General features: G+C 41.4%; 1 protein-coding gene across 1 annotated transcript in view; it reads left to right on the plus strand.

Annotated features, from left to right (window-relative positions):
- The window catches only part of LOC136664723 (uncharacterized), a 42,044-nt gene extending 38,211 nt beyond the window's left edge, over positions 1-3,833 (plus strand). The window contains exons 8-9 of the mRNA XM_066642084.1: positions 3,227-3,400; positions 3,620-3,833. Of these exons, the coding sequence (XP_066498181.1) occupies positions 3,227-3,400; positions 3,620-3,801 (356 nt within the window). The 3' untranslated portion in view covers positions 3,802-3,833. The remainder of the gene's footprint in view (positions 1-3,226; positions 3,401-3,619) is intronic.
- The last annotated feature ends 15,436 nt before the right edge of the window (positions 3,834-19,269 follow it).

Raw genomic sequence — 19,269 nt, forward strand, 5'->3', positions numbered from 1 at the left:
GTTATTACATAATCATATGATCAGGTATTTAAGAGGTTATTTCCTATATGTTACACTCACAACAAACAGGATGTGAACTGGGTGGCAATGGTAAGTTCAGTCAAAGCAAATAAATGCAAATGTGAACTTTCAGAGAGCTGCTGTATCTTCAGAGTGCACAGGTTAGAAATGTCAGAGTTCTTTCTGTGGTCATTTGAGCATGAACACGTACTGACAGCTATGAAGTAGAGTAGGATTTAGACTTTTTTAACACAATGAACAAAAATACAAACTTGCTCACTGTTCTTTAAAAAGGCAGTAAATCTTCAGCAAGTATTTCACACAGAGACTGAAGTTATTTCAGATCAGATTTTAGAGAGAGAGAGGTGAAAATACACTTTGTTTCTCTTTTCTTTCTAGGAATGAAACAATTATAGGAGTCTGAGGACCCCTCAGAACCTGTGTCACATTGGTCAGAGGAATCTGAGTCATGTTCTGCTTAGTGCTGTGCCTCGTTTACAAAAAGTTGCAACTTTCTCGTTTCATTGTTTCTCACTAAGCTGCAAGTTCTTACAGTCAGAGGAAATGACAGAACCTAGGGCTCTGGTATGTGTTCATAGAAACATAGGGTGTTGTGTTAACAATATATATATAGTTTTGACCATATTTAGTTCAGAGTAATGAGCTTCTGCTCGAGCTGCTGAGCTGAGCTACAAAATATTTTAATTTGTGAGAAGTGAAACATGGTCTTTTACCAGTAAAAACCTCCAAGAAGTAGATAAAAGCTCAGGATCACGTCTGAAATATTACTCCATTAACCTCATAAAGTGTAATTAATTTATCATTAAATAAGCTTGAATAAATCACCATTAACAGCTGCGTCTCCTTTAGTGAGGATAACACTATTCAGCTCACCACTGTGTAGATTGCACAGATGTTTCTGTTTATGGGCCCTTCATTTCACACAGCACAGGAGGTGTTGAGGTCGGCAGAGCTCACGGCTCTGACTTGACGTTGGATTTTTTTCCTATTTCAGAAGATAAATCTGGATTCTTTATGTAAAAGCTCCTGGCTGGCTCGCCAATTGTTGGATTTAGGTAACTGAGAGGTTCTTGGGAATAAACTAGACAAAGCCTAAAGACTAAGAATATATCATTATTTAATTGTAGTATATTTCTATAATTATGCTTCCATGTCATTTTCCATTAGAACTATGATGTGTAACAAGTGCTAGGAAGTTAGCCATTACATGTACCCAGCGATCCTGAGATATTTCCTGCTGATCTGTAGAGTATTGGATTGGTTTCCTTCTATCCCCCCTCTGATAACTGATCCACCATTTCCCACTCAAATTGGCCTGATACCGAAAATGTTATTTAATTAACCATTTCCAGAGAAAAACATTGACCATGTACAACTTAGTCACCATGCACAATGCCAAATGTTGGCTAGAGGGGTATAAAGCCACCCAGAATTGGGCTGTGGTGCAATAGCTGAAAATCCCATTATTGTGGTCATAAGGAAATCCATCTTAAACCACCAGGGTGAGAAAATGATAACTAAACATGAGAGGCTAATGCAAAAGTACAATCCACATTTGTTTGTCATCAGGGAGCAATCAGTAATCAACACTACAAACACAGCTACAGATACAAATCCACTATAAATAATAAAGCTTATAATGGCTCACTAATCACAAATATCTGTTTTTATCTAATGATGCTACTGCTTGGGAACAAGAGACTTGCAATGGATTCTGGGACACAATCAACTGGTGTAATAATGACACTAAAACCTAAAAGCACAATGTGGAAAATGTTGATGTAGTTTTTTGGAAATGTATTTAATGGATTGGGGTGTGGTGGTTGTGCTGCTCTCATTATTCATGGAACTTTAAATAATGTAAGAAAACAAGAGCTTGTTTCTCTGCTGCAGACTGTACTCTTATGATCATTGTACCTCTGTACATACAGTGTAGCTATGGTCTCTGTTTCCAGTATGTGTTACCAGTATGTGTTACCAGTATGTGTTATCAGTATGTGTTATCAGTATGTGTTATCACTATGTCTCACAGCGTTTACAGATCAGGAAAAGGGGCGAAAGAGGAAGAGAGGCGTTTAAGGCACAAACATCAGAACCTCAGAGCAAAAGTGTCTGAACACAGCAGCAGTGCCCACAGCGGTGCAAACTGAACTTTTCAACAAGGATTCAGCGAAACCAAAATGCTGAGACCTCTTCTTGTCTTTATTATCGGTAAATTAACTTGTTTTTTATTCATTTAAATTTGATCATTAATTATTTTTCAGCAGAAACATTGACAAATTAAATGAATGCTGTATGTGTAGTTCAGTCAGTAAAGGCATAATTCCCACAATAAAGGGATTATTTTCTTGGAAACAGCTCCTTGAATGGCTCTTTGAAACTGAAAGTGAAAACAATAAGATTCAGAAGTGTTATGATTTTTTTCAATAATAAAAAAGTCCATTATTTAAATTATTATAATGTCTTCATGTCATGTATGTCTCCACGTTTAGATCATCAACAAGAGTGCAGAAAACATCAGGAATATGTAATAAGAATAAACCTAAACAGAGTCCCCCAAAAGAAATCTGAGTGGATTAAACAGCTGTTCTTGGGTTGTTCTGAGATGAGTGCTGAATTTTCTATGAATAGACAGCATGAAAGGAGATGTACCACACTTGATCTAGTCGTACTCCAAAAGGAACACCAGAGTGCACTTGTAAAATGTAATTCTGTTAATATAAATCAGTCACATTTAGACACATTTTGACAATTGTTTTGGTAAATCTCATGGTAAAACCTGTTCCTTTTCCACAGTCACAGTGTCACAGTGAAAGGTAAAGTCTAATAAAGTACTAATATTAGTTCGTTATGCTCCTAAATGTGAAGTTAAATATTTGATGTGGGGTAAGTTTTGATGGCGATTTCTCCTGCAGCATCCCCTGTTCCCATCATCGCCTCAGGAGTGTCAGCAGGACTGTTACTCATATTAGTGCCTATCATCATTTACTTCATAAAGAGGTAAATGATGATAGGACAAAAAGTTCAAACAAGAAGTTCATCAGATGGATATAAATATGGATCCCAGACATCGTAAGTACAGACTTTTCTGAATTTATAATATTCTTCTGGGGCTTTGCTGTTAACTTTATTATTAAAATAATATCTGTTATCAGATTAGAAAAATTTAGGATTAAATAGGACCAAACACACAATTCTTCTGTAGGAGCCAAAAACACGTATGGAACAACTGGAGGGAACAATGAGACAGAAGATGAAGACGATTACGAAAATGCAGAGGCCATTTTTTACCACAAAGAAGATTCAGATGATTCTGAAGGGGACTACATCAATGTAAACACTGACAAAGTGAATAAAGCAGTGAAGAAAAACAAAGCAGGTGATCAAACAAACTCTGTGTAAATCTTGTTCCCTCTAATATTCTGAATAATTAAACTATTCAGTGTTGTAGCTGGAACTAAAGGAAGCTCAGGCACTTTTACTGAAACTCCTGTCTCTTGGGAAACCATTAAAACAAACAATAAAGTGTTATTCTGTAGCATGTGCTTTAACAGGTGATTTTACATCTCTTTAAGAAATTTTGACAATCATTCCCCAGGTATCAACAACAGATATTGGATTGAAGATGAAAAGGAAGAGACAGACGATGAAGACAGGAAAGCCATTGTCCATCAGGAAGAGGACTCTGACAATGAAGACTATGTTGATATAGATGCAGAGGCAGAGAAAACTGCAGTGGACAATGACTATGAGGATGAGCAAATTTATTCTAATGTGTAGTATGGGAAATTAAAGATCACTTTTAACAAAGTTAACGATTTAGTTCAGAGTAATGAGATTCTGCTCGAGCTGCTGAGCTCAGCTACAAAATATTTGAACTTGTCAGAGGTAAAACATTGTCTTTTACCAGTAATTTATTCTTAAACAGAAAGGTTGCCCTCAGTGAATCCACAGAGTCATTTATGACATTGATGGGAATCACCTCGTCACAGATTAAAGTTAAAAATGTACTTTTAAATTCTCAAAATTTGTACCAGCACAAACTTAGTTTTATTGTACAAGAGAATCATGTTTAGTAAAGGCTCTTTCTCTCTCTCTGTCTCTATAGCAGACCCAGCCCTGGCCTATTTATTTTAATTTTCCATTGCAACTTAAGTAGCACTGTTTACAGTTTCTGCTCCATTTGACATGGAACTGAAAATTGGAAGAAGCAGCTGGTATATTAATACCTACATTACATCACCTCTAGCTTTCTGTTCTTTCCTCTTCTTTTTTTTCCTGCTTTGGGCACCAAAAGGTAGTCTTTTTGACATAGTCACTGTGTTCTTCTGGTTAATACTGTGTAACACTTGTTCATGGAGCCCCTCCTTCCCTGCAGATAAATCTAACTGAAGGGAGAGAGAAGGGGGGATTGATTTCCTGAATAATGTCACACACTTAGTGGCATCACACAAAAAAAAATGTTAGAGCTTATATATTAACTATGAGCTTACCAAGTTGGGTGTTTATTGCAATATTTAGAACGAAAAAATCTAAACGTTATTCATGCAAATAATGGGGGAAATGTTTTATCTCTATCGCTCTGCTTTCTAGTTCTGATACGCCATTTCATTCATTCATTCATTATCTGTAACTGCTTATCCAGTGGTGGGTCCAGAGCCTACCTGGAATCATTGGGCGCAAGGCAGGAATACACCCTGGAGGGAGCCCCAGTCCTTCACAGGGCAACACACACACACACACACACACACACCTACGGACACTTTTGAGTCGCCAATCAACCTACCAACGTGTGTTTTTGGATTGTGGAAGGAAACCAGAGCACCCGGAGGAAACCCACACGGACACGGGGAGAACACACCAACCTCCTCACAGAGAGTCACCCGGAGCGGGAATCGAACCCACAATCTCCAGGTCGCAGGAGCTGTGTGACTGCAACACTACCTGCTGCGCCACCGTGCCACCCATATGCCATTTCAACAACACAAAATTCCACTCTTTACACAGAATACAAGAAAATGGTCCATTAGTATGTTACCATATTAGTTAGCATGCAAAATTTTCTAGGATCAATTGGATTTAATGGAAACATCAGCTGACGATGGAGAGAGAATCAACACTACAGGGAATCCTCTGCTGGAAAAGTGGATTTGTAGATCTGATAAAGCGTGTGCACCTTTTGTGCTCCTGAGATCTTGAAGAGAACCCAAATTTGAGACAGACCACAACAGCAGCTGTTTCCTTGTTGTAGTCCTTATCTCCAGAAATGACAGCCCTTTTGAATACTGGCACTATTTCTGTCCACTTTCTCAGGCTTGCACACACAGCACAGAGATGCTCATCTTCAGCAGATAGTGCAGTAAGTCATGTACTTAATGAGAAAACGTTATTTCATGTGAAAAGACAGAAAAGCTTCTGCTCTAAAGAAATTGACACTTTTTCTAAAGAATACAAATTTAATTAAAGCCTGTTTTTTGTAAAAGAGTGAGTTTGTGAATTGTAGGTTGAAACACTGCCCTATGCTTTTCCTCTAAACTGAGTAATTGTGACTTAAACAACGACTTTGACTCAGGAAACTAACATGGTCCTATGGTGAGATTTTAATCATTGATTGATATTATTGTAAGGGCAGCACGGTGGCGCAGCAGGTAGTGTCACACAGCTCCAGGAGCCTAGAGGTTGTGAGTTCGATTCCCGCTCCGAGTGACTCTCTGTGAGGAGTTGGTGTGTTCTCCCCGTGTCCGTGTGGGTTTCCTCTGGGTGCTCCGGTTTCCTCCCACAGTCCAAAAACACACGTTGCAGGTGGATTGGTGACTCGAAAGTGTCCGTAGGTGTGAGTGAATGTGTGTGTGTCTGTGTTGCCCTGTGAAGGACTGGCGTCCCCTCCAGGGTGTATTCCCGCCTTGTGCCCGATGATTCCAGGTAGGCTCTGTACCCCCCGCAACCCTAAGTTGGATAAGCGGTTACAGATAATTGATGGATATTATTTTAGTTACAGACAAAAATAATGACAACAAAAACTACACAAAAATATTTACTTACTATAGTAAAATTATTTAGTAAATGTGTATGTAATATATTATTATTGTAGACACAATAAAAAAAGAAAACACAAGGATATATTAAACATACAATGGACCAGGGCGATGACATGACTTTTCTCAGAACCGTCCTAAATATTACGTTTTTTCGTCTACAGCCCTAATATTTTCAGCACATTATTTGATAAGACTTGCAGAGAGAGCCAAGAAGGACAGGTAAAGTAGTAAGACATGCATAATTTCTGTAAACTTTCCCAAGCCTGCACCCACAGCACAGAGATGCTCATCTTCACCAGGCAGATAGTGAGAACAGATAGTGCTGCTTAGTGCAGTACACCATGTACTTAATGAGAAATGTTCTTTCATGTCAAAACAAGCTGAAACACTTTTACTCTACAACAGAACACACTATTTCTAAATAAAATTACAATTAAATTACAGCCTGTTATTTAAATGACTGATTCTGTTTGTGTAATTTGTTGGCAACACACAACCGATGTGCCTGTTATAGCTAAGAGTCAAATTTGTTTCAGGTCATCGTAAACCCGTATAGAGACTGTTTTTGTTAATGTCAGTAGTGCACTAATTACAACAACGCATTACAGTGGGCTATTGTTTAATCTCACCAGTTGGCCAAGTGTGTCCTGGATTTCATTTCAACCAAAAAATATAGTTTATGCCTAAGTTATAGTTATAGACTATTAAATACAAATAAAATAGATGTGTTTCTACATGAGGCCTTCTACATGAGCCCTTGGTCTCACACAGTACAGCAGAGGTCAGCACAGCTCGCACCTCAGACTTGACTTTGGATTTTCCCTTTCCTGTATATAAAGGCTCCTGGCTGGCTCAGCAGTTGTTGGAATGAGGTGATCAGAGAGGCTGTTGAAAATAAATTTGAAAGAGTATAAAGGCCATATAATTATTTATAAATTAAGCACTCTATTATTATGATTAAGCACGGACACCCATTTATACTTATGGACATTTTGTGTAGCCAATCCATCTACCAAATAAATTTGGACCATGGGAGGAAACCCACGCAGGCATGGGGAGAACACACCAAACTCCTCGCAGATAGTCAAACAGAAAGGGACTCAAAACCACATCCCCAGGACCTGGGAGCTGTGTGACTGCGGCACTAAGTGTTGCACCACTGTGCCACAAGATTATATGCGTGGCTAAATATAATAATTTATGAAGAAAAATACAAGTCCTGCCTTCCATCACAAATGGTGTGATCCATGTTCTTTCCCTGAAGCCGTGCTGAGAGCAAACACACACTTCCTAGTGCCAGTTTTTTGATGCCCAACTCCTAACTTGTCCTGTGTGTGTGTGTGTGTGTGTGTGTGTGTGTGTGTGTGTGTGTGTGTGTGTGTGTGTGTGTTTCTGTGTGGGAGTGTGTGTGTGTAGGTGTGTGCATGCTCATGTGTGTGATCCAGGCTCATGTGACAGAATAAGGTCACAATGAAGTGAATTGAATGCCCACAGCAGTGTGACCAGATGTTTTTATCCCTCATTATGTTTCATTTTAATACAATTTCTTTTGTACTAAAGTTTTGCAATGGTTTAGCATTAAAGGGAGTAGTCTCAGATTGGCTGGGTCTGTTTAGGCAAGTGTTTCCCGTACCCAAAAAGTCAGATTTTCTTCCTACAGAAGTGTGGGATATTTAAATCTGGGAGTCAGATTTAAATGTAGTTTTTTTAATGGGTGGAGGTGGTGAAGGAGAGAGTGTTTGTCTCGTTAGATGCTCAGCACTCCTAAAACTCTGATCCTAGAATCTCCCATGGTCACATCTACTCTTAGAAAACTGAAGTGAAATGACATGCTTTCTGATCATTGTACATCTGTACATATAGTGTAGCTGTGGTGTTTTCAGTATGAGTTATTGCTAACAGGAAAAGGGGCCCAAGAGGAAGAGAAGCTTGTAAGGCACAGACATCAGAACCTCAGAGCATCGTCTGAACACAGCAGCAGTGCCCACCCCTCTGCAAACTGAACATTTCAACAAGGATTTAGTGAAACCAAAATGCTGAGACCTCTTCTCGTCTGTATTCTCTGTAAATTCATTTTTCTTCCTTTAAGTTTGAGCATTAATATTTTTTCAGCAGAAATATTGACACATTAAATTAATTGCATGTGTATGTGCAGCTCAGCAATTAAATGTTCTACAGCAAATAATTTTTTCTTGGAATCAGAGCCACTTGAATGCCTCTTTGAAGCTGAAAGTGAAAAAAAATTACAACTCAGAATAATTAAATTATTAGAACCTGCTTCAATTATAAACATCACAACTTGTACACAACTATATACTGTATACACCTTTTTGTATATTATCATGGAAAACAATGTCTTGCACATAGTTTATAATGTTTAAATCCAAATTCTATAAATTCTGATTTCTATTTTCTGCATTTTTTAACCGCTGACTGAATTATTATGAGTGAATACACTTATAACACACCTTCGTCTAGTGACACCGTATGCTCTGTATTGTGTGTTACTGGTTTAGTGAAATCTCACCCACTCTCAGTTAAGACAATCCAGAACACTAAAGCACATTAAAAATAAAAGTTCTTGTGCACTGTTACTAATTTGAGTGTACGACACATTTTAATAATTTTTAAAATAATCTAAATAATCATTTCAGTTCATCCGAAAGTCATTTTGATTGCACTTTATTTTGTATCCAATGATGCATATATAATGTAACGTCTGATACGCAATCATTTCCAGAACAGCTGTGATTTTGTGTAAAATACATTTAAAATTGTGTTATTTTTTTAATTACTTAAACTTTTATTACAATAACAAAGTCACAAAAAGATTTCCAATGCTCACTCTGAAGAACTCGATTGTATTTCTTGACAAAAGTTGGGATGGGGATGAGTTTTCTGTTGTGCTCCATGACCCTGCTGTAGGAGACGAATTGGGACTGCAGGCCAGCTGGCACGTGAAGCCCTGGAGCTGTGTCTACAAAACCACATTGAATTGTCTAAGAGTCCCATGCAATGGGCAAAGATTCTGATAACTCCTTCAGAGCTGCCCCTAGTTTCCGGCCCCTGATGACGAACTGCACAAGAAGGAATGTGGCCGACTTGGCTACAAATCCCCTAACACCTATCTCCTCTAGTATTACATGTTCCTGCCACCTGAGTTCTTTCACATGTCCTAAATTATTACATCAATATAATGCTTTTTTACTTTCCAGATACTAAAACAAGATACTAAAACAAATACAATGACAAAAACCTTAAGATCAATAAAAGTAATGGAGGCATAGGTGGAATTCATATGGAATTCAAAATTCATTAATTTTCTGTAACCACTTATACAGTTCAGGGTCACGGTGGGTCTGGAGCCTACCTGGAATCACTGGGCGCAAAGTGTGAACACACACTGGAGGGGGCAACACTCCTTAACAGGAACACTCACACTTTTACACCTATGGACATTTTGAGTTACCAATCCACCTACTGACATTTTTGGACCGTGGGAGGAAACCCTCGCAGACACAAGGAGATAACAACAAAACCTTCAGACAGTCACCTGGAACAGGACTGGAACCCATAACCCCAGGACCCTGGAGCTGTTTGACGATTTGTGGTCAGCTGAGCCTTATCACAACAACATTTACAAACATGAAATCCAGTTCAGAATCGCTGCCCTCAAAGATAAAGCTCAAATTGAAGCAGCTCCAGAGTCATTAGTTACACACTCCTACACAGGACCGGCTCTCTGCAGTTCTAGAGAGTGAGACTGACATCACTGATAAAAAAAAAAAACCTAGAGAAACAGTCGTTTAAAAAATCTCAAAACTTTTTGGACTTTGCTGTGTGCATGGGCCTGCCCTGACTGTCAGCTGTGTATCCGCAATCAAACAAACAAAAAACAGAGCACTGTGCACACACTACTCTGGTGGATGTTCAATTCATGCTTACAGTGAAGTGATTCAGACCATGGAACTAGAATATTCTATAAAGATTCCAGCCTTAGTATGACCCTGTCCCAAAGTTTTTGGAGTTTCTTGAAAGCATGCGTTTCTAAATGTGTTTGTATTTAGAAAAGGAAACAACTATAGTCTGTATTTTTGGAAACCTATTGTTTTTGTGCATTTGTTGTTAAAAAAGAGACATCACAGGTTATTGTATTTATTACGTTATGAAACACCCCAATTTGTCTAAAAACAGGTTTATATCATTTGAATAATGTCAGTTTAATGCTTTTGAGTGGATTTCCAAACATTTTGTTGTGTAATATTTTAAACAAAACATTTTGTTTATGAACAACTGCAGTAACATACACTGAATGTCCAAAGGTGTTTGAAGAACTTCTGTAATGATAGAATTTACCTACTTTATGGTGCCTCAACCATGGGAACAGAAGTGAACACACCGTTTGAAAACAAGCACTGACCAACAGAATTAAACTCTCTAGAGCAGCTTCACATGAGGTCCACAAGCTCAGTGCCAAGCATTAGTTATAAATTCCACCAGATTTGGGCTGTGAAGCAGTGGAGCTGTGTTTTCTGGAGTGATGGAGCCTTATGAGGCAGAAAGAATAATCCATATCCAAGAATAAACTTGTGTAGCTAAATACCATCATATTCTCACAAAGTTTCTAAAATCTAGTGTAAAGCCTTCAACAACTCCTGATTGGTGCCCTCCATTTTAAAAGAAAACATGTCAAGAAACATTAGACCATACAGTGCAAGTGAATGAAAGGTCAATGTGCTGCACCAAACATGACCAAAATTTCATGGGAACAAAGTTCCACATCTAAATATACAACATCAACTAAAAGGTGAATAACTGTCTCACAGAACAGTGTTTTCTTTTATCACTGCTTTCAACAACTCTTCTTTAAGTAATCAGTGCTGTTGGAGAGACCTGGTTGTCAGGAAAGAGGGGCGGACTGACGGAGCGGACGCACACGCTAAAGCACCGATAAAATTTATTTTACAATAATAACAAAACAAAGACTTTAACAGAAAGAACAGAAACGGGGAGCCAAGCAGGCTAAACGGGACAGACAGACTAAAGAACCAAACGACAAAGGAAATTAAACAACGACGTGGAAAACAATAACGGATGAACTTGCAGAGACAGACAGACTTGAGAACACGACAGACTTGATACAATACAAAGAACGAAAGAACAAATGACCAACCAACAGGAAGTGCAGGAAGGGGACTTAAATACTGAACACATACACCTGGACAGCTAACGAGGGGGCAGGTTAACAAATGACACAGACGAGGAGGCGGAACAAAGGCAGGACAAGAACATAAACATAGCCATGTGTTAAAAGAACACATGGCCAGGGGAAAACAGACTTGAGGAGACGAGGGCGTGACAGATGCCCCCCCCCTGAACGCGCAACTCCCGGGGCTCGTACTCCTAAACCCCCCAGGAGCTGGCACAAGAGAGGGCACGGAAAACAAGACAGACTAAGACAAGGAACCATGAGAGACAGCACTCAGGACAGGACAGGAACAGACACAGGAGCTGGGGACACGACAGGACCAAATATCTGAGACGGGACATGGGACATGACAGGTGACCGAACAAGAGACTGGACAGGTGATTTACAAAATGGAACAGGAGACGGGACCAGGGACTGGAACAGACTAGACAGGACGGGAGTGGAAACACAAGGCTTGACAGGAGACTGGGGTTGCACATTGGAAATGACACTGGATGGGAATGGGGACTGGACAGAAGACAGGACAGGTGACAGGACTTGAGACAGGACAGAGGATTGAAACGGGGACTGGACAGGACTAACAGGGGACTGGACAGGAGACGGGACTTGAGATAGGACAGGGGGTTGAACGCTGGATGGATACGGGGACTGGACATGTTTGGGAACAGAAGACTGGACATGGGCAGGTGACAGGACTGGGTGCTGGGAATGGACGGGAGCAGAGACTGGTGAGGAGACAGGGGACAAGACACTGGACAGGATAGGAACAGAAACGTTAGACTGGACAGGGGTATGTGACTGGACAGAGGATGGGTGCTGGGACTGGACAAAAGACCGGACAGAGGGTTGAAAAGGGGCCTGGACAGGACTAACAGGGGACTGGACAGGACTAGGCAGGGGAACAGGGACCAAGACGTTTACAGAATCAGACACAAACACAGTGACAGGGACTGGGACAGAGACAAAGGCAGACAGATACTGGGACGAGAACAGAGACAGGGACCAGGACAGGGACAGACAAGGGAACCAAAATAACTGGGGTGCCCAGGACTGGCAAATGTCTGTGGGGCAGTCTGAGGAACCAGCCTGGGCACAGTTCTGGGGATCGACCCTGAAGTCCTTGGGGCCGTCCCTCGGACACGACCAGGAGTGGCCGGGGCCACAGTCACGGCTGCCAAGGCCACAGTCACAGGAGCAGAGGCGGCTGAGGGAGCCGCCTTCACGGGGACAGAGGCGGCTGAGGGAGCCGCCTTCACGGGGACAGAGGCGGCTGAGGGAGCTGCCTTCACGGGGACAGAGGCGGCTGAGGGAGCCACCTTCACGGGGACAGGGGTCCCTGCGACGACGTCCATGGAGACAGGGGGCCCTGCGACGACCTCCACGGAGACAGGGGGCCCTGCGACGACGTCCACGGAGACAGGGGGCCCTGCGGCGACGTCCACGGAGACAGGGGGCCCTGCGACGACGTCCACGGAGACAGGGGGCCCTGCGACGATGTCCACGGAGACAGGGGGCCCTGCGACGATGTCCACGGAGACAGGGGGCTGTGCCGCTCGCCGGGCACGTGCTGGACCTGTAGAGGGTTTAGGGGGTTTGACAGGCGCACCAATCAGATCCCTCAGAGGTGCGCCCCTGTTAGCCCCACCTCCGTTGTCCTGAGGTTGGAGGCTAACAGCCCCTACCCTTAACCCCCCCAAAAAAATTTCCCCTGACCTGAGGGGGTAATCCACCATCAAGGGGGTGCCTCCAGCCGACTCTTCTTTTCTTTTCTTTCTTCAATTTCTTTCGCCGACTCTTTCGGCTCCCGCTGGCGCAATTACTTGATTCACGAGTCGACTCCTCCGGTATGGGATTCGGAACAGCGCCAGGCAGGAGCTGGAGCCGGCGACTCCATTCCGAAGCCGCTTTCAAAACCTCCCCCACAGGATCTTTGGGGCCTATACGAAATGGAGTCCGGCGAACAGCACACCTCGCAAAAAGATCATTGTTCACTCTGTCAGGACTCGCGGAGGTGCAATCACTCGATTCACGAGTTGACTTTTCCGGTAGAGGATACAAAACCGCGCCGGGCCTAAGCTGGAGTCGGTTATTCTACTCCAAAGCCCTGTCATACAGACTCTTAGTGCTAGCTGCGTCCTTATATAGGTTTGGTCATTCTGTCAGGAACGCGGGGCGGACTGACGGAGCGGACGCACACGCTAAAGCACCGATAAACTTTATTTTACAATAATAACAAAACAAAGAGACTTTAACAGAAAGAACAGAAACGGGGAGCCAATCAGGCTAAACGGGACACGGGGAGCTAAACAGGCTAAACGGGACAGACAGACTAAAGAACCAAACGACAGAGGAAATGAAACAACGACGTGGAAAACAATAACGGACGAACTTGCAGAGACAGACAGACTTGAGAACACGACAGACTCGATACAATACAAAGAACGAAAGAACAAATGACCAATCAACAGGAATTGCAGGAAGGGGACTTAAATACTGAACACATACACCTGGACAGCTAATGAGGGGGCAGGTTAACAAATGACACAGACGAGGAGGCGGAACAAAGGCGGGACAAGAACATAAACAAACATAGCCATGTGTTAAAAGAGCACATGGCCGGGGGAAAACAGACTTGACGAGACGAGCGCGTGACACTTGTTGGTGGGTAAGTTGTTTCAAGAGTAAAATTTTATTTAATAAATAGTGTAAATCTGTACGGAGCCCTGGAGGGGACATGGGTAAAAAATGATAATAATTCAGTGAACGATTTACAATTAGTTCACACGTTTTAATTAATGCAGTGAATGAATTGCAATTCGTGGGCACGTTTTAGTTCATTCGAGTGAAGGAATTAGTCATTTGTGCGCATGAATAACTAATTAATTCACTGGGGAATCCGTAAAAGCCAGCTACCTTTTTCCCAAAACTCTTATAATGTTCGTGCCCTGGCTGCAGTCACTGCACATGAAGTAAAATGACCTTATTTAGTCCATGAAGACAAAAGATATCAGTTCCGTGTTTATCACACTGTGTACGTATGGATTATTAAGCAAATGTATGGAAGTGTTGAAGTAAACGGCGTGCATCATCTTTTCGGCTGAGCACTAGTAGCTCATAGCTGTCATTGAAACAAAACTACACCAAAATAGAGTAATTATTTGCACTGGATCTAATTCCAATGCCCAAACTTTCACACAGATGTCCTGTTTATAACTTAGGAGCCATGGATATTTTACATAATTCCTGTGAAAGTTGGTAAGGCTCATATCTGTGCGTCAGCCTCCCCGGGCAGGGACATTAAGCATTTTAAGGTTGCGCTTATATAAGTAAAGAACATGTAGGCTTAGTTAGAAACGAACTGAAACAAGCTTCAAATAAACAACAAATAAAACAATTAAGAAATAAATGTTTAAATAAACAAGGAATATTATATGTAGGAACTAAATAACTAATTCGTTCACTCGAAATAACTAAAAAGTGCACAAATTACTAATTCTTTCACTTGAACTGGCTGAATAGTGCGCTTGAATGAACTAAAACGTGTGAACGAATTGTAAATCGTTCAATGAATTAAATTTTTGATTTTACCCATGTCCCATCCAGGTCTCCGTAAGTCTGTTTTCTGAAAGTACCAAAATAATTTCAGCTGTAATGCATGTGAAATTAGAATTTTAAGACTTTGTACCAGTTTATAAAAACATAGCAACTGCCTCAAAAAAGCTCACATTCTCCATTTGTGACAGAATCCTTAAATACACGACTCGTCAATGGCAGTGGTGTCTGCTCTGGTAGAGTGGAGGTGTATCATAACGGCCAGTGGGGAACAGTGTGTGATGACGACTGGGACATGAACGATGCAGTGGTGGTGTGCAGACAGATGGGATGTGGCCAAGCGATCAGTGCCCCTCTGAGTGCCCGCTTTGGTCAGGGAAGTGGTCCAATTCTTCTGGAAGATGTTGGTTGTTCTGGAAGTGAAAGCTCCATTACATCATGCAGTCACAGAGGATTTAACATTCACGACTGTGGTCATGGTGAAGACGCGAGTGTTGTGTGCTCAGGTAAAGAGTCATTTTCACTTTAAAACACTGTAATGTTCATGTTGCTGTTGTGTTGATTCTCTAAACATTTCACTTTATTTTATCCGAACTATTTACCACTTTTATCATATTGTTCCTGTTGTGTAAACAATGACATTTTAGTGACCCTTTACATTAGAAACACTATTTAATCATGACTTTAGATATAACCTGCTGGGGGTTTTTCTCTTGTAGATCAATTATTTAAAAAAGAGCATTAGTTTTATTTAGTTATTTGTCGTACAAATGTTATGGGAGATTTGGGCTGATGCAGATATCTGATACTTTTCTTACACACCTGTAGAAATGTGATGCTAGTTTAAGAAGCCAACTACAGCTTCGTGAAAAATGCAGAACATCAGGCATTTTTTAAAGACAAGGTTAATTCTAATGAGAGCAGCTCCATCAGCTCCATGAAGCAATTTAACAACGAATATCTATGTGCTGGACTGGCCGACTATTTATTGAACCAAATGTTAAAATAATTTATAACAAACAACATTAGTTCTAAAAAAAAAAAAAAATTGAAGAACATGACCATGGCCTTTCTTAATCACCTTCAGAATTTCTTCTCTCTACTAAGTTCCCCTGACCTGAGCCATGTTCATTACACAGCCAAGTTGATAAGATAAGATAAAAGATGAGGTGACACAGTGGTACTGTGCATGGGGTTTCCTCCAGGTGCCCTGTAAAGGACTGGCGTCTCCTGCAGGGTGTGTTCTTGCCTTGCGCCCAGTGATTTCGGTTAGGCTCCGAATGGATACAGACATTGAATGAAAAGAAGATGAGACTTTACGGATCCCAAAGGAAATTACAGTGTCAGCACTTTACATAGTGCACAAGAAAAAGTGTACAGTAATCACAATAAATAGGGCAGGGATATAGAGAGGGGTAACAGAGAGTACAGAAGAGGAGAAGTACTATTGACTGTAAGAAATATAGTGAGAATCGTCTATATACATAAATGAATTATGTGAATGACATACACAAGTAGCAGCCTCAGTGGGTACTGCACTAAGAAAATAATATGTGATAAAACAAAGTCACATGTGAGATATGTCTATTTACATAATGATTCCAGGTAGGCTCTGGACCCACAGCGACACTGAACTGGATAGCGGTTTCAGATAATGAATGAATGAATGTTCATTAATCCATTGATTCTATTCTTTAACAGACACCTTACAGAGCCCTGTACTGTCCTCACACTCTGCCGTCTCTCCAGGAGAAACTGTTCAGATCAAATGTACTTCACCCATCTCAGAGTACATTTCTGTAGACTACCGTTTATACAGAGATGGGAGAACTATAAAAACCCAAACAGCTGTATCTTCAACAACATTTAGTTTCACAGTGGACTCCTCAAGTCAAGGCCAGTACAGCTGTGACTATTCCTACTGGAGACGTATCAATCTCACATCATCCAGGAGCAACTCTATCAGTATTACAGTGAGTAAGGGCACACACAATGACTCAGTACATATTAACACAGTTTGATATCGTAATGACTTCAGTCAAAATTACTTTACAATATTATACCCCTTTACCACAAGTAAACACCTTGTCTGCCATGTCATTTGGGTAAACACTGCTCTATAGAGTAATTTATGGAGAGAGTAGAAAACCACCCACTCCCTCCCCATCCTTAATGATTTCACTACAGTGAAGTAATAATTAATTACACTAGGTGAAGCCCCAGGAGCAAAAGCCCATATCTTACCTAGAGTTCCTTTAGGAAAGGAGAGTTCTAATAAGAAGTTAACTGAAGCTGACATGCAGGGTACAGAGCATGTGTTAGTGCAACAAAGAGCAGAACACAAAACGACTGTTAAAACGTCTGAACTTAACGGTGAAAAGAAATGATAAACAATAGCACAGTTCACTAGGTTCCTGACAGCTCCACTACAAACAAACTGCTCCATTTAATGAACAGAAAGGTCTGAGAGATGGAGGCGGGTTCTGCAGAGACCTTGAGTGTGGGTTGTGTCTAGTTGTATAAAGAAAACTGTACTTGGCATGAACTAGTATTCCTTTATGTTTAAATATGCCTTCAACATACACTCGTGGTATGAGAAGAACCTGTTTGACTTAGAGGAGAGAATGTATCTCTAGTTACTTCTTACAATCAGAAGTGCAGACCTCCTCTTTATGAGGAGATTAAACTAAGAGAGAACAATGAGGAACAGGGAGGAGACGGGGAAATGCTGAGGTGCCCCGTCAGGGAGAAAGGAACACAGAGTTGGAAATTTATATTAAATAACATTGTAAGGAGGGGCTTTAAGAATGATCATCTTCCCAAAGACATTTTACAGGGTGCCCCTAAGGACACAGAAAAAAACACCCATCTGAAAAATACTGATCCAGTTTTAGACACAAGATTTAAGGCAAGAGCAAAACCTGTTTGGCCATGGTTCCCCACCTGTTTCTAAAATTGGATCACCATCTTTTATATGGGTGTCTTCTGTCTCTTACTTTTGGGACGCCCAGCACTAGGTGCATTAGGTTGTAGACGGAGGGGAGAATAAATAACAGTATTTGGGCCTGTATTCTGCGTGGGAGTGAGTCCCCCAAAAGAAATCTGAGTGGATTAAACTGCTGTTCTTGGGTTGTTCTGAGATGAGTGCTGAATTTTATATGAATAGACAGCATGAAAGGAGATGTTCCACACTTGATCTAGTCGTACTCCTAAAGGAACACCAGAGTGCACTTGTAAAATGTAATTCTGTTCATTTAAATCAGTCACATTTAGACACATTTTGACAATTGTTTTGGTAAATCTCATGGTAAAACCTGTTCCTTTTCCAGTAACTCTACCCACTCCACACATCTCTCTCCATTCCTCAAGAGAGGTCACATGGGGAGAGAAGGTTGATATCAGCTGCTCTGTAGAAACCCAGTTCACAGGTGGGTCCTTCTCTCTGATAAAGAGCTCTGGGTGATTTAGAGAAACCAAGAGTGGGACCTCAGTCACCTTCAGTTTAACAAAAGTGGACTTTGTTCATGAGGGGTCTTACTACTGCCAGTACCAGACCAGAGTCTCCAGTCGAGATTTCAGCTCTCCTCAGAGCAGCTCTGTTAGTTTCTCTGTTGTGGGTAAGATGGGTCTTGTTTGTAGTTCCTGTCAAATCTGAGCCATCATTTGCTGTTTCATATTCGAGTCCCTCTTGTTTTTCAGTGAACCTGCTGTAGCCCAACATCTCCTTCAGTTCTTCTCCTGATGGAGACTCCCACTGGTGGCTTCAAAGCTCAGAGGTGACCAGGGGACACAGCTTCTCCATCATCTGCTTCACAGAGCCACAGTATCCAGGGGGATCCTTCCACTTGGAGTTCAGTGGATCCAGCATCACCAGAACACAGTCAGCTGTGAATCACTCAGCCTCCTTCTTCTTTCCTGAGGCAGATTTCACCCACCAAAGAAACTAGAGCTGTGTTTATGAAGTAGCCGTGTGTACACGCACATTTACCTCCAGTTCCACTCCATTACTGAGCGTCACAGTGAAAGGTAAAGTCTAATAAAGTACTAATATTAGTTCGTTATGCTCCTAAATGTGAAGTTACAAATTTGATGTGGGGTAAGTTTTGATGGTGATTTCTCCTGCAGCATCCCCTGTTCCCATCATTGCCTTAGGAGTGTCAGAAGGACTGTTACTCATATTAGTGCCTATCATCATTTACTTGTCAGTTTCCTCCCACGGTTTAAAAAACACACGTTGGTAGGTGGATTGGTGACTCAAAAGTGACTGTAGGTGTGAGTGTGTGAGTGAATGTGTGAGTGTATGTTGCCCTGTGAAGGACTCGCTCCCCCTCCAGGGTGGCCTTGCGCCCAGTGATTCCAGGTAGGCTCCAGACCCACCGCGACCCTAAAGTATAATCAGGAAAATTATGGGAAATGTGATGAAAGGAGGGCTCAGAAATTCAATCCAGT

The sequence above is a fragment of the Hoplias malabaricus genome, chromosome 13, assembly GCF_029633855.1.
Source record: "Hoplias malabaricus isolate fHopMal1 chromosome 13, fHopMal1.hap1, whole genome shotgun sequence".
NCBI lineage: Eukaryota > Metazoa > Chordata > Actinopteri > Characiformes > Erythrinidae > Hoplias > Hoplias malabaricus.